Below are 27,465 nucleotides of genomic sequence, written 5' to 3'. Positions count from 1 at the left end.
TACCTGTTTCATTTCGGGGGGGAAAGGATGTGGAATAGTATATTCAAAGTGCAGCATAGCTGTATTACGTATAAACCGTTGGATTAAACTGCATGTTTTTAAAAAGTCACTTATGCCAGATATCATGGTTCAACCAATTTAAAATATTTTATGCTTTATTGCTTGCAATTGGAGTATTAAACATGTGCTTAAATCTCTCCCGGTGAAATCAGTGATACTGAAAATTTAATGGGCTTGGTGTAAGTATGTATCATGGTAAGCCCAAGCAACTAATACTGAACTTTCTATTTAATAACAACATTTTATGCTCTGGCATCAAACAGAATTTCAGTCCAGGTAGTTGCTGCTGTTACGATCTCACAGGCCTTGGGGTCATTCATGCTGCCTTAGGGCTCAAACCCAAAGGTATTATAGAGAGAAACAATAGTGGTTGCAACTGATCCTCCTAGACTCATAATACTAACTAAGAAAAGATTGAGTAGCCAAATATATATTATTGTTAGAGAGGTCGCTCATCTCCTCTGCTGCCTTCTTCTTCTTATCTAGCTCTTGATAAAGAGACATCTAAAGGCTTTCCCCTCCCCACCTCCACTCACATCAATTTACTCACTATGGCTCCAATCTTGATTATTAAATCTGAACGAATTGGGCTTCAGCCAGATTTTATATTTTCTTTTTTCATTTACATTAAATGAATCTATAATACCACTTTTGGACCATCCCAAATCAGGCTACTGCAAAACTTGCACAATCTAAAGTGGATATTTATGGTTTTCATCTTGCCTTCAGAAACACAATAATTTAAAAAAGGAGAGAGAGAGTATGTATTGTTTTTCTTCCACTTTTATTAAAATACAAGGAGAAAAAACAGTTCTATAAAGTATATGGTCCATACAGCACCAATATTGTAACATTTGCTCATTTTTCTACAAAGAGAATATTTATGACATTTAAGAATAAAACAAGCATACTCATAAACAAATGTTCTCCACCATATTGACCCAGGACTCCTATCAAATGGATTTCAAACACACCCACATTTCTAAACCCAGAGATATAAGAAGAACAAAGAAATGCCAGTATAGAAAGCATCTGATCACCAACTGAGCATGGTGCTCTTTTGTTAGTGATCTTCATGAAAACACCAGCATCTCTGTTTCATCCAAACTTCTCATCTTTGCAAACCAAGTCTTGGGTCCAGTTAAAGTTTGGTCAATATGGGTTCTGAGTTGATTATGGTAAAGAAATGAATATGACTGGCCTGTATTCCCTACCTGATACATCTTTTATTGCTTTGGTTATATTATTGAATGTAGGTTTTAAAGATCTAAAGCCAACATCTGCCAACACAAAAGATCACACAGAACACCAAATAAGCTCACAAAAATATATTTTAGCAAATACCCTTCATATAAGTGATCTCACCTTAAGCCTTCTCACAGATTTATAGTATGTTTTATTTTTAAAAATAGTATGAATCTGATTCACGGATGTGCCTTGTCGTAAATGAAAAATATAAGCAAAGTATACTGCTAGTCTAATTTTAAGATGTGTGAAATCCATTTTTCACGTATTATACTTTCACAGAGCTCAAAATACAAGACAAAACAGAGCTTGTTTCCTAAGTGGCATCTAAGACTGAATACTAGATCAGCCATTGTGTAGAATGGTTTGGATCTAGCTCTGATCATATTTGATTTCAAGTCAGATTGGGGTCTCACCTATACATTTTCCCTGTCTCAACATTGAGATTGCTGCTAACTATATGTTGAGGACGTGTCCTCCCAATGGAATCTCCATCTTGGTATCAGACTGAGACTGGATCAGTGATCTGATAGAAAAGTCATCTTTTCCCTTGGAAAATGCAATGCAATTTCCCAAGTGAACATTCTGATTTTAGCAGCCTGAGAAAGGTTGACAAAGTGCATGGCTCTAATAAATCCACTGCAGGAGAGCCCTGTCCTATCCAAACGCAGAGCCTTGTGCTTCATTGGCCATGTCTACTGTAGCTATGGAGGGAAAATAACTTCCCATCAGCCCACATTTGTTTTCTTTTCTTTTCCTAGATTGGATCAGTATAGCGATCTGGAAGGCATCCCAGAAGGTTGGAATTCCTACTTATATTCTTCACTTGCTGGAAAGGAAAAAATCTAAGGAGACAGAGATCCTTTCCCCTTCCCTCTTTCCTGCACTTATTCCTATCACCATGTTTTTTCCCATAGCAGCTCCCACAGCCACATGTGAAAGCAGCAACTCATTTTGGAAGCATGGAGGCAGTGATTTTTGCAAAGAGACATGTTTTCCTCCCTTTTTGTGGCCAGAAGGAAAACACATCACTGTGAGGTGGGGAAAAGAACTAAATCTCCTTGGACTACACTGATCTTTTAAAGATTGACCAAGCTCAGTGCCAACTTTGAGTGCAAACTTGTAGTTTTGCAAGTGACATTTTTCAAGTTACTGCTTTTGCAGTACTGAGGTTCTTTGAACCCAATTGAATAATGAAATGGAATGCAGGAACACCATTCTATGCCCACTCTGCTTATACATATGTTGTTTGAGAAACATTTAAAGCACATGTTAAAGTTTAACTGTCTAAAATTTGAGAGTTGTATATTTTATTTTAAAGTCATGATAATCCAAGGGCTGCTTTTTTACAATGTGGGTCTAAACCCCTCAGTATTTCTTTCATTAATAGTTTTGTCTGGGATAGAAATATATTCTCGTCTAGATTTTCCCCCCTTTCTTTTTCACAGGGAAGGGAAGAAAATAAAGTGCTAGAACAGAGCTTTAAAATGTTAGTTCTAGGTTGCTAATTAAGGAGAGAAGCAACCTAGAACTAAGGAGAGAAATTTCCTGACATTTAGAACAATTAATCAATGGAACAACTTGCCTCCAGAAGTTGTAGGTGCTCCAACACTGGAAGTTTTAAAGAAGAGACTGGACAACTATTTATCTGAAATGGTATATGGTTTCCTGCTTGAGCAGAGGGCTGGACTAGAAGACCTCCAAGGTCCCTTCCAACTCTGTTATTCTCTAGCTTTGTAACAATTATGATACTGATCGATACACCAAATCAAAATTTCTGTATGTTTTAAATGTGCTAAATTGTATTAAAGGTTAGTCGGTTTCAGCCCTTTTGAGTTAAGGCATAATCCGGCAATCAAACAAAATGTTTTGGTCTTTCTGTCTTATAAAACTCTTATATAAAAGAGAGCTAATGGGGAGAAGGGTGAAGGTTTGCAATGCTTAAAAAAAAGCCTTTGCAATAAATAATGAATACAAAGAGCATAAAAATTAAACCATTTTTGTCTCTATCCAAAATAGTGCTTTTGTTTTGTTTATTTCATTTCCATCCCAGGTTTGAAAAGAAAGCATTTATATATATATATATATATATATAAAGGAATAATTTGAATAATTATTCAAAACAGAATGATTTACATGAACAATGGCAAAACAAAGGTTTTAATGGTATAAATCAGTGGAAAAATGAGATGTGCACTAAATGTCTTCTTTTTGTTAAAAAGATGACAACATTCTGTAACATAGTTAATTTAGATGTAATCAAATAAATAATTGTGATTTTCTCAGACTGCTGCATCAATTGATCTGAGAAGGTACTTGCCATTTTGAGATGTGTAAATGCGGGGTGAATAAACATAGTCAATATGCAGAGAATGGGATTTCAGAAGCAACCAGGACTCTTATGGCACCTGGATGACTAACAAATAAAATCAGTTCAAGCTCTAAACTGCCATTCTGGTTTAACAGTTCATTATTATTAGACATACAGTAGGGGAAAACCTCTTTATCAGCACAATTGTTCTGTACTGAGCCTTAGATGGGATCCAATCTTAAGTCAAAAAGGCTGCCTGAAGCAGAATGTGGATTAGATAGCAATCCCAAAGTGTAATTCACCTAGAATCTGTCTGCCTAAGTATTAAATGAATATGAATAGAAATAAGGCCTTCAATTGATAAATTATATAGATAGTCCTTGACATATGACCATTCAATTAGCAACAAAAGTTACAATGGTTGTTGCAATTCAGGTTTGAAGTTCTGATGACTGTCTCTCCCCCCCCCACCCCACCCCCAGCAGTCACATAATTGTATTTTGGGCATTGGTGAACTTGCCTGCATTATGGCCATCTGTCCCACCATCACACAACTGTGATTTATACATTCTTTTAAACCAGAAATCAGCATTTACAGCTGGTTTCCAGCAAAAACTGCCATTGCAGACAATGGTTCACCTAACAATTATGGCATTCGCTTAATAACTGTAGCATTCACTTAATGGTTTCAGGGTTGTTTTATGACCACCATATTTACTTAATTACTGCCACAAAAATGGTGCTAAAATTGGGTCTGTCCTGTGGTGGCCTTGACTTACAATCAACATGCCATATTGCAGAAATTCCAGGCTCCATTACAGTCATAAGTCAAGAACTACCGGTATGTCATAATGGCAAAGTAAGGAGAAGTAAAAAAAAAAAAAAACCAAACCAATTTAAGTGAAACATTAGGGAATCTGCTCCCTGGAAGATCATTTTTAAAAGAATGCCACTGAAATTATTTGCTAAGAAATATGTTTTGTGTCCCTGCCAACAGGTTACTGTTTGAAAAGATGAGCATTTCATTTATATTAATGATTGCTAGTTTCATATTTTAGCAATGCTCCCCATCCTAAATTAAAATACTACTTTCCTGCAACTGTCTGCCTCTATACCTTCACCAAGTCCTTAAATTTTTCAAACTGTAACAACATATGCTACCTCCTCATCCACCATCTGTCAGCCTTTTAGTACATTCATTCTCGGCTCCTCTGACATCTTTCTCTATAATTGTGTGCCCATGTGTTGTACTCCTGTAAAAGAGAAGCAAAGAAAAAAGTGGACACAGAAAAAAAAATAGCATTCATATGCCACTGTCAAGTTTGTATCCTTTCATTGGAGGGGAACATAATCTAAAACATGTATTGTGTATTAAAAGAATTCTTGACCAATATCAGAACAATGGTACCATAAGGAAGCAGTGAAAACTTAATTGCTTGTTAATGCTTTCTCGCCCTTCTCTGAGTTTTGTCCTCAGAAAAGGACTTTTACCCCTTCTCTTTTCTTTCACAATCTTTATGCACTTTGAATAAAAATGGGCAAATGGATCCATTGTGCTAACAGGGCTACTCTACTCACTTTACTTATTTCAATGCATTTTGTGCAGAAGATCTATTGGGAAAATACCACCCAGCCTTCTCTCAAAACCATTCCACTTTGTCATCTTCTTCCAAATTCGAACATCCCAACTATTTCATTAACACTCATTCCATTTTTGTCATCCATTTAATGGGTGGGATAGAGAGACAGGCAGATGAAGAGGGATAGTAGCTATGAGGCCAAAATTAGTATTTAAGAGGAAATTATTATTATTTAAAATGGAAGGTGGACAAAGGATTTAGCTTTCTACAGCTCTGCAGTTCATCAGTTCTAAAGCTGAAGTCTGTTTCACATTAAATTAATGTGATTAAAAGCTAATTTCAGGTTATTGGGTTGAAGGGCAAACAATGCATCAACAAGAATTGCATCAAGCCAACCACATTAATTAATGAATAAAATCTCAGTCCCAATAAAGTAGCATGTCTTCCCCTTTTCATTTTTTTTCATTTTTCATTCTCCTTCTTTATCCTCACAGAAAGATACACCACTTGCACTATTTTCAAATGCAATAAATTATTTTTTTTAAAAAAATTATACACTAACAGCTAATATTAACTGCACTGTTGTTGAATTTGTAAAAAAAAAAAGAAGAAGAAGAAAAAGAAGAAGAAGAAGGCAAGTCTGAAAGTTTCCATCCATGCATCCAGGCTTAACATAAAACAAGTTTGTTTCTATATTGGATATGATTCTGGGCATTCTCCCATCAACGTTCCCAAAAGATGGTGATACACACAATATATTTTTTTTCTTACATGGAGATAACCTTGCAATACATTGCTCAGACATTACCTCAGTGCAGAAAGAATGCAAGGTAATGTTCTCATGATTGCTCCTTATGTGATCCAATACAAAATACCAACCCATACCACTTCCATGATCCCAACCACTTTTTCACTTGTAATGATCCACCAGGTGAAAGCTCCATGTGGGAATCAACAAAGGATGAAGATTTACAGGTAGTTTGCACCCTCTGAAATCCTTGTGTGTCCCACCCCCAAATAATGTGATAATGAGAAATAAGATGGCCATGAGATGAGCCTTAAAGGCTAAGTTTAAGTTGAAAGAAAATACTTCAAGTGTTAATGTTTTTCGCCTGAAGAGCTTACTTTCAAAAATTAGTTTCTGCTGGCAGAAAGCACAAGCTATTTTTTTTTTTTTTTGCAATAAGTGATATTTACTGAAGCATGCTTTTCACAAAACAGTTATAGGAATTGGATAGGAGAAATCAATTGCACACCTGATTGCATAATTGTCCTGGATATATCCAGGCTCAGACAGAATAAGTCTAATAGTGATTTTCACAACAAAATTCTGAGAATTGGGTTTGGGGCAGACAAAAGAAACTGTCAGTTGATTGAGACAAGTTTTTCAACATAAATTATTTCTATTATAGATAACGAATGGTAGAAATCCATTTGAGCTAGATTCTCTGAATTGGCTCAAAACACAATAGTCTTCACTACTTCAAAATTATTAAGAAATTCACTTTGGGAGATATAAACTAAGATTCAGAACAGCCTAAGTAATTTCCATGATGACTGTTGCTAGGAGATATTTCAGCTTAATCATGCAATGCAAGTTAGGGTATAACCTGCTCTTACAGAATTCTTTGTCTTTGAAACACTGAAAGAGTTAGAATCAAAGTAAAAGATTTCCAAATTGCAAGCTATACTACATTGCAAAAACAAAAAGTATTAAAGCAGAGTGAATACCAGTTCTTATTTTAGCAATTAAGAAAGCAATTAACTATCTGATTTATAGAAGATGCTGGAATCTGGAATATCTACCAAATGGTACTTTACTACAACAAACTAAAATAATTGTTTCATGATAACTGGCAAGCTTTAGATTCTGAACATGCTATGATGGAATGTAACAGGATGATTTCTGAAGGACAAAGTGATTTTTATCTCATTCTTCATAAACCTTATGGAAATAATGGTTTTGGGTGCTTCTACATCTCATGGCACAAAAAAACTCAGAAGTCTTATTCTATGAAAGGAAAAAAAATCTCAGCTCTTTTTCAGAGAGCAACTGAGAATTCATTGTTGTTTGTAACCACTTTGTGCATTTAAACTTTTTACTAGGCCTGTTTTGTCCCCAAAAGCAGAAAAATCCTATTCAAAACAAAATGCAACTTGTTTTCTTTTTGCGTTATTTTAAAAGGACAGTCCTCTTGACTTCTTATCTGGTAAATTTGGATTTCATCTTTTCCTGAAGTTTTGCTCCAGCCAAAGTCGAACCTCTTGAAGATTGTAGAAAAAAGGGCCTTTCCCCCCCAGGTAAGCAATTTTTTGTCTTTGTATAATGCATACACGCTCAAAGGAGACTCCATAAGCCACATTGGCATTATTGTCCATGCAATCAGCCACTATCTGGCACTGCGGTGGCAAAGAAAACTTCTTTAGAAGCTGGTGAGCAGCAGCACATCTGTCTTCTTGGTTCCTATGTTTCTTGACTTCAAATGAAGATGAGATACCAGGAGCAGCCCAGCCATCTGATGGGTGAGCCTCATCAATGTAGACTAACAGAAAGTCAGCCACACTAGAGAACTCTTCCACCAACTTGCCAAAGGCAGACAGCTGGTTTGTGAAGGGAGGTCAAGTAGCTGACCCAAAGTTGATTACAAGTGGGCGCTCTGATTTGGCAAAGTCTAAGAGATGGCATTCACTACCATATTTTCCCATGGAGCTTTTCCATCTGCAGTTGTTGCTGCTGCTTTCAACAGTGCCATTAGGTATGTGGATGACATTGGAATTAGGAGCATCTCCACCCAATTTCACCTATTAATTAAAACAAAAATATAATCAATTATTATGACTTGCTGTTATTTATCTTGCATTGTCCCCCTTATTAAACAAAAACTGTTAGCTTCTCCACCTCTGAGCCCATTCAGAAGTAAATTATAGCATGCACTTCCTGTTTTACATTAGTTATCTGACAACAATTATACTATACAGTTGCATAGATACTAATATCAATAATAGATTAAAAATCAGTCTTTTAAAATAGTAAGTCTAATATTTCCAAGATGTATAATTGGAAAATTTCATTTCTTGGATTTTTTAAAAAAACAAAAATCAACTGTTGATGCTGACCAGGCTGGATAATATCATGAAACTATTTGCAGTATCAACTCCACCAGTCCACTGTCAGGCAGATCAAGTGCAAATCATTTTCCTCAATAAATAAATTGTGATGGTATTGAGTATTTCACATTATAGTAGGTATTGACAAGTAAATAAAACAAAGAAGTATAATATTTTTGATTCATATGCTTAATTGGGTCCTCTTTATCTAGTTTTAGGACTTGCGTGGGGAACATGACACACTTTGGGCCACATTAATGTAAAAATATTGAAAAATCACATGTGGTCCTGATAGAATCTGTCTTTAATCATTTTTAATGGAATTATAGAAAACAGAGTGTGGCCTACTCTTTTCATTTAGGACCGCTATCATGAATCCCCTTAGTTTTCTCAAGGCTAAATACTTTCGTTTCTTTAATTCCCTCCCTAGGGTTGGGTTTCTAACTCCCCAATTATTTCCTTTGCCTTTCTTTGTCCCATTTTAATTTGTCTGAATCTTCTTAAAGTGTAGCATTCAAAACTGGACTGCACAGGTGATGTGAAGTGTGACTAATTCAAAATAAAATGGAAAGATTATCATGATTAATGTATTGTACTTCTATTGATGCAGCCTGGAATGTATGCATGTATTTATTTATTTTGCAGACATTTTACACTGCTGACTCACATTCAGGTTATGATAATCTACAATCTCAAGGTCGTTTGGACATGGGCTGTTGCCAGGCCATCTATCCTTGATCTTATTGCTGTGCATTGATTTCATTTTCCTAGATTAAAAAATAAATCTTCCCCTTTTTGGTCTATTTTTTTGAATCTATTTTTCTCAGTTCTATCAAGATCAATTTGAACTTCATATCTCTTCAAGGGTTTTAATTATCCTATCCAATTATGTGTCATAGCCAGATTTAATAAGCATTTTCACCACCTTGTCATTCAAGTCATTAATAAAACTGGTAGAAAGTATCTGGTCCAGGACTGCACTCCTTGCCATCTCATTTAAAACCTCGCTCTAATTTGATGAGGATATGACAAACATTTTAAAGTATTCTTTGCAAACCAGCTGTGGATCCACTTAATAGATGTATCATTCAGCTCATACTTAACTAGCATGCTAATTAGAACATTGATGTATTCTCTCTCTTTCTCTCTGTAGTATATATATATGGCTAAAATGAAGATACCATTACCCATATGAAATTCAGTTCTGTACCCTGGCAAAGCTATTGATGATTTAACATACCTTGTTTATTTCATTGTTTTCTATTGAGCTTTTTGCTCAAAATGCCATATATAGTTTCTTTCTATTCCCCCCCCCCGCCCAACTTTGTTGTGGCTGAAGAGAAACTATTGAACCTAAGTCATCCTGTGAGCTTCTAGACCAGGGCTGTCAAACTCCTGGCCCTTGGGCCAGATGCGTCACGCGCTGGCCACACCCACACCCGGTTTAGCAAAGGGGAAAAAGTCCTGATACGTCACATGACACTGCTGTGATGACGTGAGTTTGACACCCCGGTTCTAGACCATGCTACATGTATGTCCAAGACAATATACCACTCTGTGCAATCAAAACCAGAATTGTTGAAATAACTATAGTTATTTCTTTATTTTTATCCCGTCTTTATTATTTTTATAAATAACCCAAGGCAGCAAACATACCTAATATTCCTTCCTCCTATTTTCTACACAACAACAACATTGTGAGGTGAGTTGGCTGAGAGAGACTAACTGGTCCCAAGTCACCCAACCAGCTTTCATGCCTCAGGCAGGAGTAGAACTCAGTCTTCCTGTTTGTAGCCTGGTGCCTTAATCACTAGAACAAACTGACTGTCAATTTGTATTATATATAAAACTAGTTCTGTCAGTTGTGGCTTCCTGTTTGTTTTTCCAAATTATAAAAAGCAAAATTGGTATGATAGTATTTCCATTTTGAAGGTTTCACTAAGCAATATTTAATGCCATTCTTTAAAAATTGGGAACTTAAAATCTGGAAGAAGAAGGAAAAACTCTATATCCAGGATCTTTGCTATCATTGTTCTTTCATTTATCAAACCCTCTTGGTGCTGAGACATTGGTTTAATTATGTTCTAACAAAGGAATATTTAACAAGTGCCTTCCAATCAAGGGATCACAACTGACTCAGGAAATAAATAATACCAGTTTCACGTCATCACATATCTGGAAAGAAACCAGGGCATCCCCTAGTATGGATTGCATCACTGAGTTTCCCACATAAGCAAAAGAAATCTTGTGGCCACAGGTTATCATTTTTTTTTGCTGTTAGAAGTTCTTGTGTTTGTTTGGAAAAATTGTCCTTAATGAGACAGGCTTGCCAAGCAAACATTCACAAGGCCTCCTCGGCTCTTGCAACGAGTAATTAGGTCGGTGCCTTGTTCTGTGCTAGCATTAGCCACTCCAAAAAGCCAATCCTAACTAGTAGTTAATGCTTAGACACAACTGGCTGCATCTCCTGCTAATTGGTCTTGATGAAGCTGTAACATTTCCCAAAGGTCATCTTTATTCTAGCAGGTTGAGAGATGGGATTGACATCCATTTCGAGGGATTGTTTGGTTTCTTTGTTGTTGTCATTCATTACTGAAGAGGGTGGAATTAGCTCTTGGAAAAATACCTACAACGCGCCACAGTGAAATGTCATCCAAAATAAATAAATTAAAAAAAAAATTTCTCTGCCAAACTTCTTTTGAAATTACAGACAAAGGCAGCAAGAGAGCAGTTCTGAGAAGCAAACCCAGGAAATTTCCCTCACACGCAATATTTCTGGCTCCAGCTTTCTTTTTCTATAACCATGGACTTCTTTTTTAACAAGCTAGTTCCATAGTCTACCATGGAGCTCTATGAAAATGGGATTGAATTTCTGTCTCACCAAATTCTCCGCTGTAGGGAAGATAGGATGCTGCTCTTCCACCACTAGCTCTGTTGAACTGAAAGCAGCAGTTCAAATTATCCATGCTTTCTTTGACTTCTCTCCTTCACTCTACTGAAGATTGGCCAGTGAAAAGGATGAATGCATAATTGATTTATTGATTTTATTGCTACAAGGTGAGCTGCGGTTGCATAGTTTTAAATTGTACTGGGATACATTTAGCTTATACTGGCAGCTTCTGGTAAATTCCTCATTTTTTTTAGATACATCTAAATATCGTAAATTCTACTGGAAGTGAATTCCATAAGCCAGTTACACATCAATGAAGTCACACTATCATTTATTTATCTCAGGACTAATTCAATTCATATCAAAACCCAGTTGAATCTTACCTATTAGCAATAGATAATTTGTCTGCCTAAATCAGAGTTTTCCAATCTGGGCAACTTGAAGACACATGGACTTTTAACTCCCAGAATTCCCCAGCCAGTTGGTTGGGGAATTCTGGGAGTTAAAGTCCACATGTCTTTAAGTTGCCAAGATTGGGAACTTCTGGCCTAGATCATGGTCATTACCCTACTAAATGAAAGTTGCTTTGTAAATACAGTTCACTATGCAGTTTTATTTAATACTCTAAGTCTAAGGAATCCCTCTTTAATATTATATTCAGTAGCAAGACCATGATTGGCTTGCTTATGCAGGCAAAGTGAAAAATGAGGTGTCAAAGGCAGGGAGACAAGAGTCTGATTCATAAATCACTGACTGGAATTAGAATTGCCAGTGTAGCATTCAGGAACAAAATATCCTACCCTTTACACAATTTTCTCCCTCTTTAAGGAACAACTTTAAGTCTTTTCAAATTCTCCATAGGGGTTAGACTGTCAGACTGTGTCAGTTCCTTGCAGAAAAGAGATGTTGCCAAATAATCAATCGGCTCAGGCACCAGTCATTTAAACCCAGACATAATATATTAGAGTTATATTCAGAATTCCTTTGAGCAGTCAGAAATATTTGAAGATTTACTCTTTTTATTTTGTTCCATTCATAGACATCCAAGTTCTTAATAGTCTGTCATTTCACAATGATTCATCCAAATCTTCACAGCTACTGGCACAAGAACAGTTCATAGCTGCTATTGTGTTGTTGTTTTTCTCTGACAGGACCCACAATTTTGCTGTGCTCTTCAATGGTCCTATTCATTATATACAGTTCCTGGAAAGCCACACCTCTAAAGAGCCAGATGCTGGAAGCTATGAGTGGAAATATTTTTTTTTCCCAAAATGGCATTTCCTTGCCCTTACCAGAGGCTAGAATCACTACATCTGTCTCCCCCACAACTGACACTTTCCAATGGTTCAAATGATTCCTTATGGTAACCACACAGAGGTCCTAAATGTTAAAGTTTCTTATGCTTTATCTGGAAGAGCAAATGGTTTTATTAAGACTTCAGAACTTTCTTGACTCAAATCAGAGATGGAAATTTTTGATGGCCAGAGGCTGCATCTAACATTTTTATAGAGGATGTATAAAGTGTAGAGAGGTAACGAAGTTTGGAGTTTAGGACATTTAAATAAAATTAAGCCTATCTCAGAATCTTTACAGCAGTTTCTGAATTTTTCTTCCTTCCAAATCATTGGAATCATTCCAAACCTTTCTACTGTTTTTGGTACCTGATTGAAAATTGCATGGAGGATTTCCAAAAATTAGGAAGCACTGGGGCTTCAGGTTTCTGATTCCTGGCTTAGATATAATGATTATTTATTCATAGATCAAATAATTATTTCAGCCAAAAATGAGATTGAAATGGACACTGTCATTCTCAAGTTAGGAATTATATTATTTTATCAAAAACAGTATCAAAGAAACTCAAGCAAGTAGTGAATTATTTGAAATGACATAAACTGATCCCATTCTACATCAAAGTAACATGAGAAACAATCTGAGGTCTTGTGTTTCAGAAACAGTTTGTGCATATTTTCACCTGAATATTCTGCTAAAATTAATTCTCTTGCAATATACATTATTCATGGCTCTGTATGTCATCTCTGGAGAAGTTAGGCACTGTTATCAATTAAGCATCCAATATGGCTATTTTGGACTTAGAACTACTGGAAAATATTTTTTAAAAAATAGTTTCTTTCACAAGTTTTTCACATGAAATGCAAGGAAAGACACTTCCTTGAATTCCAGGACAAAATAAGCAAAGGTGATGGAATCAAATGGGTATAGGCTAAAAGGCTATGTTCTACTGCCCTAAAAGCCTGCCAAAATATCTCTGACCAGTATGTCAGACAGACATGTTACAAAGAATCCCACCCACTCTTCCTTACAGTATTTTTTCTGTCTTTATACATACTGCTTCTACGATGATGCTATATTCCATCATATTTGATATTAGTGAGATTTAGTGAGATGTCATTTAGGAAAGTATTGCAGAGACATTCTCTCCAAGAATCAAATCATGAAGAGACATTAAGCAAGAAATGTTTCTCAGACTTGTACATTCTAACAACTTTCCAAAAGTACAAACTTACACAGAACCTCATGTGAATACATGCTTATGATCATATATCAATTTAAGGCACTGAAATGCTTTACATTTCATTTACAAACATAGAAAGTGTTGCACAGGGGAGAAGTTCTACAAGGTTATTATTGACAGCTGAAATGATCCTTCTCCCACTGTTGGAATAATTTATTGGTTTTCTTTACAGTTCCTTAAATACTTCTAATTCCCAGGGACCAAGTTTTTTCTGAAGGCAGCAGTTATGCATTGTTCAACTGAGAGAGGTAAGGGGACTGCTAAATTAGATTGTAAAAACATATTGGCTTGCCCCACTGCCCACCTCCAACAAAATTCTATATATATACCAGCACCTGGAACAAGAGTTGCCCTTTGACAATTTGATGGCGATGTTCCAAACCAGGGCAATTGCTCTTGGCTGCTGGGTTTTTTCTTCCGTTCTTGCTCATAGAGAGTAAGGGCCTTAAATAGGTATGCCAATTGACACCTAAGAAAAGATCTGAGGGAAATAGAGTTTAGAGGAGAGTAGAACTCCTGTTTCTAGGAATTAATGTTATCTTTGTGCCACACATGCCTGATGTGTGCAAATATATTATTGTCTTCTGGACCTTCAGACATTTTTCTTATAAATGCCCTAATCTGAAATACAGGGTGCACCCATACTACTGAAATTCTGGAAGCCTTACAAACCATGAGAGAAAAAAGCACACCCATTTAAGCAAATTTATGCTGCAACCTTTCACTGACTTAATGCCCTTTAGGTTAAATTTCAGTAAAAGGCTTCTTTGTACCTTGAGAACAGAATACAAAATGATTCAATTCCTGATCTATAAAGATGAGACTTTGGTCAACTTGATCTTGTGTTAATGAGACCCTCAAGTAGCATTTCTGACTCTGATCTCAGGAATTGTTTGAGGTATCTGCAATCATTGTAGGGCTTTCAGTAAACCATGAAAAGCTGTAAGAAGAATCATAGTAACCTCTAATCATATATAAACAAAGATATACACTGTATATGCTGCACTTTCTCTTCACCCAGCTGTATCAGGTTTCTTGACCTCCTGGCTCTGGTTCTTAAAATAAAACTATAATTTAAGATACAATTTTTTACTTCAGAAATCCTCAGAAACCTTTGCACTCACCCACAAATGTCCTCAACATTGCCATTTGAGAGCTAGTCTGGTATAGTCATTAGTGTGTTGAAGTTGTAACAGAGAGCTACATTCAAGTCCACCATCAGCCATGGAAGTTCACCTTTGGGTCAGTCATATTTTCCCAGCCCAATCTACTTCTTGTTGTGGGGGAAGATGGAGATAGCTTTATGTATAGTTCCTTAATGCCAGAACAAAATATAGCATAAATTTAACAAATACCATAATTCCTAGTTAATCAGTGCTCCCTCTGATTAATATGGAACCATAAAAAAATGGCATCTAGCTAGTGCCCATCTTCAATTAATCCAGCATTTGATTTCACAACAAATTAATAAATATAGTGGAAGTATAAAGCTGAGCTTTTTCTCTTTTAAAAGCTTTGATATGTAATATGGTGCAATGGCACCTTAACCTCAAAGGGAGTAGGGAATTTGAAACTCTGGATGATAAGAGAGTTTCTACTAATGCCCATCCCCAAGTTCCTGGGCTTCTGCTACAATGATTTACAATGATTCCTTGTTTATTTTAGCCCTCTGCAGTATCACTGAACCAGAAATAAAGTGGCTGTACTGCCAGATATTCCATAGGACCATAGCATTGATTAAAATCTATTAAAATTTGTCATGTAGATGTAGTATAGCACATGTTTCACATGCAGAAAATCATGGGTTTAATTCCTGTTACTGTACTTCTATTTTCAACTACAAAGTCGTTTGAGTCTTTATAGACTCAAATAGACAAAGTCTTTCTATTTTCAACTACAAAGCTTTTGAGGTCATACTGACCATTATAGAATAGTAATATAGCCAGCGTTCTATTTTTCTGCATTTATGACTGAAACACTAGTTGCTCAGAGATAAAAGCAGAGAGCTTTGGCTTCTCTTCTCTTTGGTGGATTTCCCAGAGATCCCTGACCAAATAGGGTGCTGGAATACATAGGCCTTTGGTCTGGTTCAGAAAAAGATCATATTTTATATTTCATATTTATATGAAATTCCAGTTTGAGCCTGAGTGACTCTTTATTTGCAAAGAAGCAGAAAAAAATATCTTTGGGATTTCAGGAAAATTCATACAGATTAAGATCAAAGAAAGGAAATTTCAGTGTACTGTATATTGCATGAACCTTTGGATTCCTTGCATTTTCTACTAAGAATCACATCCTTTTCATCACCTATCCATAAAATAAAGATTCAACTATACTTTTATTTTCTAGCGTCCCACTTAGCATGGGACATCTGCTTTGCAATTGTTATAAAATTGGACATTTATACATGCCATGCTATTTATGCAATCACGGAATGATAACATCCTTGAAAATGAATTTTTGCTGAATGTTATTCCTATCTTTATTCCTGGAATTTATAAAGTGAGATTCCAGGCATGGTTGAAGCACGATCTTATGAAAAGGGTGACATTACTTCATCTATAGCTCCCACAAAAGACCAGCAATGACTTGAATATTGTTTGTATAAATTCTAAACATATATTATATATACAGGTCAAAGATGGTGGCACTAAGCCTATATTGGATGACCTATAGCCGTGATGGCGAACCTATGGCACGGGTGCCACAGGTGACACATGGAGCCATATCAGTGGGCATGCGAGTTCAGCTCTGGCACCCATGCGTGCGCCAGCCAGCTGATTTTTGGGCCTTCTGGGCCCACCAGAAGTCAGGAAACACACTGTTTCCGGCCTCCATAGGGCCTTTAGGGGGGGGAGGCCATTTTTGCCCTCCCTAGGCTCCTAGAAAGGCTCTGGAGCCTGAGGAGAGCAAAAAACAGGCTTACTGGGCCCACTGTGCCAAAAGCGGAGTGAGCACGGGGGGCGGGGTGCATAGAATTATGGATGTGGGCACATGTGCGTGTGACCCCACCGCGCTCCCCCTGCTTTTGGCACGCGATGGCAAAAAGGTTAGCCATCACTGACCTATAGAAATGATGACAAGTGTGGATATCTTGCACATATACTGCTGGGGGGGGGGCAGCATTATGCTTTCATAATCTATATAAATAAAAATGTAAATGTCCGTTTGTTCATAACCGCACATCTCTGAAAGTTCTTCACTGATGGCTTTCAAATTTTGACACAACGTTGCATTCGACTACGGGTGTGTTTTTATATACCTATATTATATACATGTCATACCTGTGACAGGTAAAAACATGAACAACATTGGAAAACATTGAAACATGTTGACAAACATTGAAAAACAGCACCATCTGCTGGACGTAAAACCAATATGGCAGCCTCCCAGCCCTGATTACGCTCAACAGATTTCTGCTCCTTATATTTAGACTCTCCATATTGCTTCTAAGAAACTGCGCATTTGGCCCCCGAGGGCCATCTCCTGCCACCAGGCTCGGCAGGTAGGCAGCCGGCTCCCCGCCAGAAAGCCTTCGCAGCTGGTGCTTCTAGGGCTGTCCGGGGCCCGGCCGAGCCTGGCTCTAACCTCCCTCTCCCCCGGCCACCCCATGAACTAGCCTCGCCCGCCGCTGCTGTCCATCCCCCTCGCCAGCCGCTCTCTGGGCTCCCTCCAAAGAACACCCGGCTGACTGGGTCCGAGCGGGAACCCTCCATCCCTCACCTGGCCCGAATCGCGCCTGGCCCAGCGCTACCATGGGCCCCGAGGTCAGAAAGACCAGCCGCTAACCGGCGCTATGCGAATCCGGTTGGTGAGCGGGAGATGGAGGCAACTGGAGCCTCAGGGTCGCCTTTGACCAGTGCTGCCTTTGATTCCCAGGTGGGCGCTCTGGCAGTTCATGGAGCCTACACAAAAATTTCGGCCTCTGGTAGAAAAGGGGCTCCGGGGAGCTTCGGGGGACGGAAACGGCCAGGAGGGAGGATGGCCAGCCCTCCTTTGTTTCGCCTGGAAGAGCGGGGGATTTAATCATTCCCCTGCCCTTGGCATGTGGGAGAGGAGAACTGCACAGCAGGGGTCCAGTGGGGTGTGCGTGGCTCCTGGCTTTGCCGCTTTCTTCCTTCAGGCAGGAAGCCCCAAACCAGCCTCGAACTCCTGCCGCACCCCCTCCCTCCACATCTGTGTAGGGAGGACAGAGGGGGCTCCCGAGTTTCTGCTGTGGTGCAGAGAGGTGCGAAGGCCTGGCCTGAAAAGGAAAGGGCAATGGTGGGGGATGCAGAAGAGGCCGGGCCAGAGACAGAGATAAACAGAGAGAGAGGGAGAGGCAGACATAGAGAAATACAGAGAGACAGGGGGGAGAGAGAGACACATACAGAGATACAGAAAGAGAGGGTGGGAAAGAGAGAGACAGAGAGAGATACGGGGGGGAGAGAGAGAGATACAGAGAGCAGGAGAGAGAGAGACATAGAGAGATACAGAGGGGGGAGAGAGAGACATAGAGAGATACAGAGGGGAGGAGAGAGTAACAGAGAGATACAGAGAGAGGGGAGAGAGAGAGACATAGAGATACAGAGGGGGGAGAGAGACACATAGAGAGATATGGGGGAAAGAGAGACAGAGACAGATACGGAGAGAGGGGGGGAGAGAGAGACATAGAGAGATACAGAGGGGGGAGAGAGAGAGAGACATAGAGAGATACAAAGAGAGAGGGGGAGACAGAGAGGGAGGATTTTGTGGTTCCCATTGTTTTTTAACAACTGGTTCTCTGCCCTAATCACCAGCTGGGTAGGCATGGCTCGGGGGCTGTCATGTGATTTATGAAAGTGAGTGACGTCGAGTTGGCCACGCCCACCAAATGTTCATGGAGACTTTGGAACTTCAGCCTCGCTCTTTTAGCCCAGCTGAAGCACCAGACTGGGCCACAGCAACGCGTGGCCGGTACAGCTAGTATTTAATAAAATACAACTGCCTTTTCCATTCTAATAGTACCTTTTGGAGCAAGTATATGTAGTGCTCTCAGAAACAAGCCCTTTCTTTGACCTCTTATTCTAAAATGTGAAGTAACCCAGTGTTATACTGTAAACCCTATAAACTCTATTAACCCTCATTATGATAATTAGCCCTATTATAAAGAACCACTCTATGCAACATAGGGTGCGCTTGCCTCCTGGGGCTGCTTTTCAAATAATAAGGTGGGAACAGTGGAAAACAGAACACCATTGAACCTGGCAGGTGTTCAAAATCGAAAGCAATGTTCAACAAAGTTCAGTGTAGAAAGCACTTACTAAAGCTAGATACCCAAAGGAAAAAAAATTGAGCAAATAGAAGGGAATCATCAATAACTCTATCTAATGAAACATAATCTGTAAGTAGCAGTTTTAACAACAAATTATTCCATATTGTATTGGCCAGTAAGTAAACTTATTTTACTTTGAATTTTAATTTCAGCATGGCTTCTAACAGAGTTTGCCCACTAGGCCAGCTTTCTAATAACACAACTAAGTTCCTTCTTTCTGCTCTGGGCAGAGATAGCCTGCTGAAGAGAAGGGAAGAAACAAGTGCTCAACTCAGAACAGGTGTTAGTGCAATGTTAATTACCCATCTCTCAATATAGTCTGAACATCAGCTCAGTTGCTTTTAGTTATTTTGCTGTGCTATTCCAAATCATATTCATACACATTCTAAGATGCTCCAGTGCAAAATGAGATGCATAAAGTATTGATTTATTTTAAAGCTTTTAGCCTTTCTTTCTTGGCACCCTGCTCTCGCAAGGGAATTAACAAGATGATATAATCAAATGAATAAAATATAGCAGTAGATAAGCATTTTGATATTAAGTCTAAAATGTGGAACAGAAAACGTATTTAAAGATTACAGTGATAGGAAAAGACTTCCTAAGGCAAAGGGCCACCAAAGAAAAACTTTGTCTTGGATGTCTACTACCAAGGGATTTTATGATGGATCAGAGTATAATAATTGATGCTGATTTTAATGCTGCTAGGGATTGAAATAAACACAGACCATCTTTCAATTTACATGGTCTGAAATATTTTTTAAATAAAATCAACATTTTGCACTAGGCCTGGAGGCAAACAGGTCTCTAATATAACCACTGTTGAATAGATATAATAAAATCTGTGTAACTAGTACCCACAAACATTCTTCCTGCCAATTGTAGCTTGTAAACTAATTTTAAGAACAGTTCATTATGTACCATTATGTTCATTATGACATTGAAAATACATATGTCACTATAGTTAAATCATCTTTCTCTAAATAGGATAGCAATTGGCAAGTTTCTTTAACCTAATAGAAAATTGTTATCATCATTTCAATATCAGATCCAAGTGTATTTCAAGATTGGGTACCTGGCCCTTTAATAAGAAAGATTATTCCATTTGGTTCATCAACTATCCAATTTATAGTATTTTGACATAGATTGTTGCATATTTTTTATACTGGACCAGGACAAGCAACCTACATCTACTGTATGGCTGCATGAAACTATCAAATGCAAAAATTCTGCAGAACCAGAGGAAAGTCCATTGGCTTCTTACACTGGCCAGCTAATTGGCACGATCTATTGACAATCTGAAAACAGATTCTTGGTTTTCTGCTGCCATTAGTGGTGAAAACAAAGCATTTTTTTTCCTGACAGGCAACTGAATAGCCTGACTATGGTGACTGTGGAATAGGTTAGCTGGGTTTTGCTCAAACACATTAGTGGTGCGGTTGAGTAGAAAATGGAAACACTTTATGAAAATGAGACTCAAGCAGAGTACATCATCCTTTTTTCTCCTTTTTGCTCTAGGGCAGTGTTTCCTAAACTTGGGAACTTCAAGATGTATGGACTTCAACTCCCAAAATCCCACAGCCAGCCATGCTGGATGGGGAATTCTGGGAGTTGAAGTCCACACTTCTTAAAGTTCCCAAGTTTGGGAAACACTGCTCTAGGGTATAAGGAAAATACAGCCATCCCTTTGTAATATGTATATCCTTTTCATACAAACATCACTGGGAGTTTTTAATTAAATTATTTGCCCATCTTGTCTAGTATAGACCTTTGTTTTGTTCTCCCATAAGCATCTTGCAGAATAGTATGACCTTCAAAGAAATCTTATCTCCAGTACTTCTATGAATGATAGTCTTTGTGTCTGCTGCAGAAATGGATAAAACAGAAGAAATTGAATGGGGGGGCATAGGTTGATTTAGAATATGGGAATTTCCAAGAAAATACTTTTCATATGTTCACCTATGTATTAAAGTTGGGTATTAATCAAAATATTGTTTGTATAATTGTTTCTTGGTAGAACGCTTGAAAATTTCAGATGCAAAAAAATGCTTCAAAGAATGCATTGACCAACAGGTGTTTATTAATATATTACCGAGTAGGAGCAGGAAGAACTGGAGAGAAGAATTTTAATAACATAAAGATGTTATAACATGAAGATGCTATTATTTGCCTAAGGGAAATATTTGTTTGCTTGCCTGACTACTGGAACTGTTAGCATTCAAGAAACCTAGGCTGCATTTCTTGTAAACTACATTGGAGGAAGGGATTCAGGATTACAAAATATATTTTACAGGTTATTGTATTAAAGTCACTATGATGTATTGCATAATTCTCCTCAGCAGAATGATGAGCACCAGATACCCATAGGAGTACTTCACTCAAGTGCACAGTTCAAAACAGTCAGGATTTATACTACTTCAAAAAGTGTTGTGGTATGTACTTCTTCAAACAAGACAAATACCGTGGTTGGGGGGGGGGTTACTACTCCAGGCGAAATTTTAATATAGGTCAAGGTATTAAAATGTCCCCGAATGAATTCATACGTTTGCAATTTTAAATCTTCATAAAATCTGATTCTCTGATTCTTTTTTAACACCAATACATTCTCTCTGTTGGGGAACAATATCAGCCCAGTGAATCCACCTAATATTAATATCTTGAGCCTTTTTTTTTTCTTGGAAAGAAAGTTAAACAAAGCAAGTGGCTGAAATTTGAGCACAACATTCACTACGGTATATAGTAGTATATAGGTCTGCCTCTACGCTATTGCCTTGTAGAATGTCTACACTTCTGTATAAATTCTGCAGTGAAAGAGTTTCAAGATGTATATTCCCAAACTTCAAGATACCAATAACTCTTTTGTCAATAATTCTGACAAAATATTTCCTACCACAGGATTACACAGAAGCAGAAAAATGTTTTCACAGAAATGTAAAAATGTTTTGTTTATCTTAAAACATTTATTGAACATTGTGAGAGTTATTTTATTAAAGAATAATTTTATCTATAAAGGGGAAACATATGCAGAGAGTTATCCCTGGGTACCTAAGACTCCAATTTACTCTTGATGATACTACCATGGGAGCTCTCCATGGTGCAAGAGATCCCTCAGAAGTATACATATACCACAGAAAAGGCTAAAATGGAAAAATCTGTTGAATAACTTTTTTGGCAAAAATAAAAATCACCTTTGATACCAACCAAAATCAAGTGTCTTCCTATCAAAGGTAATGAAAAGGTTGGATTTATCTATCTCAAATAACATAACAAAGGCTTATTTGAATTTTGTATTCAAATTCTGTATGGAATGCTCACTCTAGCTGAAAGATGGCTATTATTCTTTCAGGGTTTTTTTTTCTTTTTCAGAAAATCAATTTCTAGGAATTTAAGTTTTCTGCTTTGTCAGCAGTTGGGGAAATATCAAGCCATAAAATGATGTCAATAGGACAAGTTCCCCCCAATGATGATTTTTTGGGGGGGAAATCAGCCAATCAGTTAATTAACTACAAGTATTGAAAACCTTTGTACATACTCTTCTGAATTTGTTTATGCTCCTCTTGCAAAATACAAGGACAACCTGCACTTTCTTGCAAGGGATATATGTATTAGTTCAATAACTGACAATTACCTTCTCCACTTCACTGTTTCCATATGCAAAATGGAAATTGGGCCAGAAAAACAGTGTATGGCTACTTCCATTTTGCAGATGGAAACAAGTGAGGTAAAGAAGTTTGATTTCCTATCAATTCTGCCTACCATTTTAAACAGTGACAATACATACATTCTCAGGATTGGTTAATTTTAATAGCTGGCAGTATGAGAAATTTGTCTGTTAAATCTGAAGTTCTACGTATCTTTGGACTCACCTAACTTTACCATTATATTCACAAAAGAAAGACAGCAGAATTTGTCACACATTCTATGTGTATGTGTGTGTGTGTTTTAATATGCACTAGAAAAGAAGTGTTTGGAGGGCACAAAGAAAATCACCAATAAAAGTAATAATGCAATCTCCGAGACCTTAATATAATGCTATTAATTACTCAGGAAGTGATCTCCACAGAAAAGGTTTTTAAAACAGAATAACTAAACCCAAGCAACTAAATTAGAATATGAATGTATATCTCAATAAAACAACACTGAAACAAATGAGATGGTACCAAAATTAGATGGCAACTTAATACATTCTGCACTAAATGCCTAGGATAGTAATATTTACAATTCTTGTGTTGATTTAGTAAACATTATATCAACTTCACACACATGCTGTTTTAATACCTCTTTCTCTCTGCAGTGGAGCCCAAGGACTCTCTTCAGAAGTTTGGTCTTCAGCCCATGCCTGTCCCCAAACTTACCTGCTTGTAGGCATCTAGGAGAAAGCTATTCCAGACGCAGCGCAAGCCCTCTGATGTGAGCATCCTTCGCCATTCACCACGTGCAGCCTTGGAGCAGCTGAGAAGAAGCACCATGTGCTTCAAGAGGACCACCGAGTCATAGAGGGCGAGGAAAAGGCAGTTGGAGAAAAAAATCGGCAGGATCTGAAGTGTGATCAACAGGTCAATGCTTAACAAACCCATGTTGCTTGCTCTTCCTCTTCAAGGAGTTCCTCTGAGTTCCCTTTTCATACCCTGTGTGCCCTCATGAAAAACAATAATAAAAAATAATAAAACATAAGGGGCTTTTTAAAAATTCATAGTGCTCCGTTAGCTCTCTTTCAAAGTTGGCTCAGTTCTCACTTCAGTAGAGCCACTTAAAAGAAAAAGAAAAAGAAAAAAGAAAGAAAAAGGGAAGCACCACGCCAACATGAACGTTTTTCCACCCTGAGCTGCTTTTAATTTTTCAAAAACTCTAACTCAAACTACTGTTGTTTTTACTTAGCCAGAAGCCCTTTGCAGTCCTCTAAACAGAGAGAGAGAGAGAGAGAGAGAGAGAGAGAGAGAGAGAGAGAGAGAGAGAGAGAGAGAGAGAGAGAGAGAGAGAGAGAGAGAGAGAGAGAGAGAGAGAGAGAGAGCTGGGCTGCCAATTGCCTGTAATTCTAAAATTGAAACGGAACAGGCTAACTTTCCTCTAATTTTCTCCTATTTCAGTAGTTTTCTCATTCTTTTATTACCGGAGCTATCAGGTGAAATAATACTTTTTTTTCCTGTCAAGGGAGGGCTCTAGAGGAAAGTCTTTGCACACAAACTTTCTGCTCTTCCCTCGCTGGCTGGGCTGGCTCTGCTCAGCCTCTCTCTCCCTGCCACTCTTCCGTCTCTCTGCCTCTCGCTATCTGCCTGTGGTACAAAGTGCTTTTCCTCTGGAGTCCTCGCTTGGTTCCCTCAAGCCTTTTATACATTCCCTGGCTAATTGCTGCAATAGAGAAATGAAACCCTAATCTTAGTAAAGATCTTGACGTCAATGTAAAAGAGGGCTTTACTTTGGCCAGGACTACAGTGAATAGAAAAGTAAAATTCTCAAAACTTTCTCTCCCTCTCTCTCCCTCTCCCTCTCTCTCTCTCTCTTTTAGAACAAGAAGGGAGGGGGAGGGAAGAATGTTGCTTTGTTGTTCCCAAAAAAAACCCTCCACAAACTAGATACCTCAGATGCACATTTCTCGGTCTTTTACACATGCTTTCAAACTTTGGGAAAGCATGTTCAAATGACACAGAGTGACAGAAAAAGGGTATTCTATTATCTAAAATTTTTCTCTTTCTCTTTTATGGCTTTCCCCCATTATTATTTTGCCCTTTGTATTTTCCAAGAAGGTGTAAGGACTGATACATTCTAGAAAAGGGCACATTTTGGTGCATTTCCCTCCCACAACTATCAACCACATCAGTGTGAGCTGTTTTAAATATCTTTTGTTGTCTTCTTGGTATTTAAAGGAACACAAGAAACACCCAGTCTGACTTCATCTGTTCAAGTAAGAGAATAAAAGAACAGGAAAGAGAAGAGCAAATTTAAACTGAGCATTGACTAATACTTTATTTCAAAGGCAGCATTGTCATTCCTTCTAGATAAATGCTTCAAAAATGCTATTTTATAAACTTTTAATTTATCTTCACCATGGCTATTTCCTTCTGTACTTAAAAGCAAACAAGCAAACTTACAGAGCTAATGTCTCTGGAAAGGTGACCTGTGGAACTCAGATTATTTTAGACTTCTCTTGCATCAGGATAAAATCTGTTAGCGGACTCCTCCTCAGTGTAGCTGTGGAAACCTGGCTGTAGGTATCTGAAAGTGTCAGATAACAGTTGGCTCCGCCAACATGCCTCCCAAAGGTTTTGTTATAGGGTTAGGGCTGCCTTCTTCTCTGAAGCAATAGAATGCCCCCCCCCCTTTTAACTAATCTCATAAAATGGGTGGACTGAATTATCTTTTTCTCCTATGCATCCCGCAGTAGTATACCTGAACAGGGCATAGGCTAATATTAGTTTTACCTCCATCACCCATCTCTTAGATCTATATATTATTATACTTTCTTATGTTCTGCTGTATATTCTAAACAAGTAGTTTCATGCTACATGTAGTCCTGTAGCATTCTCAGAAAATTAACTTTAAAACAAGATTACTATTGATACCTAAGGACTGAAAGGCAGTTAGATCTCTACATTCACTATGAAACTATGACTTAGATAATAGAATCGTTCTCATGCACCAGCCCATCCAAATGCTCATAAAACAGAACTGTATCTCAACATCTATACGAATCAAACCAGTGGTAAAATGCACTTACCTTCGCTACCGGTTCGGGAGTGTGAGCACGCACTTCTTCTGCGCATGTGCAGACGGTAAAAAACAGTACATTATGATGTCCTGGTGGATGGGCGGAGCCTCTCACTGCTGGCGCTACCAGTTGCGTGAGCTGGATAGATCCGGCCAGATTTCACTGCTGAATCAAACTCCAGATTCACCAAAACGCTAAACATAAAATACAAAATGTATTCACTACCACAAATATCACTACATTTTCCCAGGAGTGTTTGTGAGACGTTTCCTCTTGAAAATCACATTCGAATAAACATAATTTAATTATAATTGAATAAAGATAATTTCAATCTGATACCGAAAGGGAATCTAGAACAAAAGAACAACAACATCAAAGAGATGTGACATACTTTATCAGATTAAACTGGGTCTCTCCCTTCATATGCCTGTCTCTCAAGCCACAAACATTCTGACCAATTGAACATAAGGGGAAACTGTTTATTGGAAAGAGGGAGTAACAATTATGCCTAATTTCCAGTACTAAGATACTCAGTCAGAAGAAGGTTGGACAAATGACTCTAGCATGCACAAATGATATATCTTTGCCTCAAAATCTATAGGCATCCCTATGCAAGTCACTATCTATGATGCTTTACAGGCTTGTTGTGACAATAATCCATAGGAAAAGACAAAATTATATATGATGTCTTGAACAACTTGGGATCCACCCATCAATCAATCAAAATAAAGTCACTTAATCAGTATTAAATAAAGGGTAAGAGGAGATTCCAGCTGAAAGATTCACTGTAGCTGTTTATCTTTTAAGATGTTGAGAGACTAAAAGAATGTTTGCTACCTTAATCCATGTCAGTCATTCTTTGTTTTTTCCCCATCCATAGGCCAAATAAGCTGGAATGTAAAGAGGGAACCAAAATATTGAAATAAGCCTTGGGGTTTTGCTTTAATTGTTTTTATTACTTTGAATGACAGTGATCCTTCTTATTCCAATACTTTACCATACTTTGGACAGGATCCCTTCCATCTGTGGGCCTAGGGAAATTGCTTTCAATTTTCTTTTCAGACTCTGCCTGAAAGAAAGGAGTAAAATGATGAATTCTTTCTCAAATTATACCTGATTCCTGGCAACATCATGGTCATATATGAAAATGGTTTGCCACTTTTTCTTAGGTTTTTTTGTTTTTCAAATTTCCAGTCTAATCTATAGTTTTAAGATATTATCCTGGTGGATCCTCCAGCATCCTACCCTGCTTAGTTTTCAAGGTCAGCCATGATTCATAGGTACTGTCACCTGATTGGGCCAAAAGAAAAAATGATCCAAAATGCAATTTTTAATCCCTATCTTAATATTTTCATTAATATAATATTAATACAATATTATATTGTAGCTTCAACTCAATAAAAAAAGGACTCCAGAGATCATCTAAAGAAGATTTTTTTTCCTTTAAAAAGTTTACTGATAATGGATCTGGTCACTTCAAACTCCTCCATTTCTTTTTAACTTCATTTGACTGTTAAATATTGTATAGTTTTTACTATACTTGCCATATTACAGAAAAAAAACTTTAAAGTACAAAGATACAGGGAACGGAAGGCACAAAATGCAATAATAGTATGGCAACCAGGGTCCTTTTCCCTTTAAAATATTTGCATCTGTAATCTAAATCTGTCAATTTTTCACTAATATAATTTTTTCTCTCTCCAAAGAATTCTGCCAATTGCCCATTAATTTTATTGCACAGA

At 37.7% G+C, this 27,465-nt stretch overlaps 1 protein-coding gene across 2 annotated transcripts; it reads right to left on the bottom strand.

Moving 5' to 3' along the window:
* Positions 1 to 827: 827 nt before the first annotated feature.
* On the bottom strand, positions 828 to 27,012 carry DIO2 (iodothyronine deiodinase 2). Of its 2 annotated transcripts, XM_034418262.3 has the most exons (3): positions 24,128 to 27,012; positions 23,373 to 23,654; positions 828 to 7,998 (listed from the first exon to the last, which is right to left on the bottom strand). In XM_034418262.3, the coding sequence occupies exons 2-3, from the start codon at positions 23,592 to 23,594 to the stop codon at positions 7,375 to 7,377; spliced, it is 846 nt and encodes a 281-aa protein (XP_034274153.1). In that variant the 5' UTR covers positions 23,595 to 23,654; positions 24,128 to 27,012; the 3' UTR covers positions 828 to 7,374. The 2 variants fall into 2 exon arrangements, with proteins under 2 accessions (XP_034274153.1, XP_060543349.1); XM_060687366.2 differs by having other exon boundaries at positions 23,373 to 27,012.
* Positions 27,013 to 27,465: the final 453 nt, after the last annotated feature.

This window comes from Pantherophis guttatus, chromosome 1, assembly GCF_059756535.1.
Source record: "Pantherophis guttatus breed Tessera chromosome 1, ASM5975653v1, whole genome shotgun sequence".
In the NCBI taxonomy this organism is placed as follows: domain Eukaryota; kingdom Metazoa; phylum Chordata; class Lepidosauria; order Squamata; family Colubridae; genus Pantherophis; species Pantherophis guttatus.
This window is presented reverse-complemented; position numbering and strand designations above follow the sequence as displayed.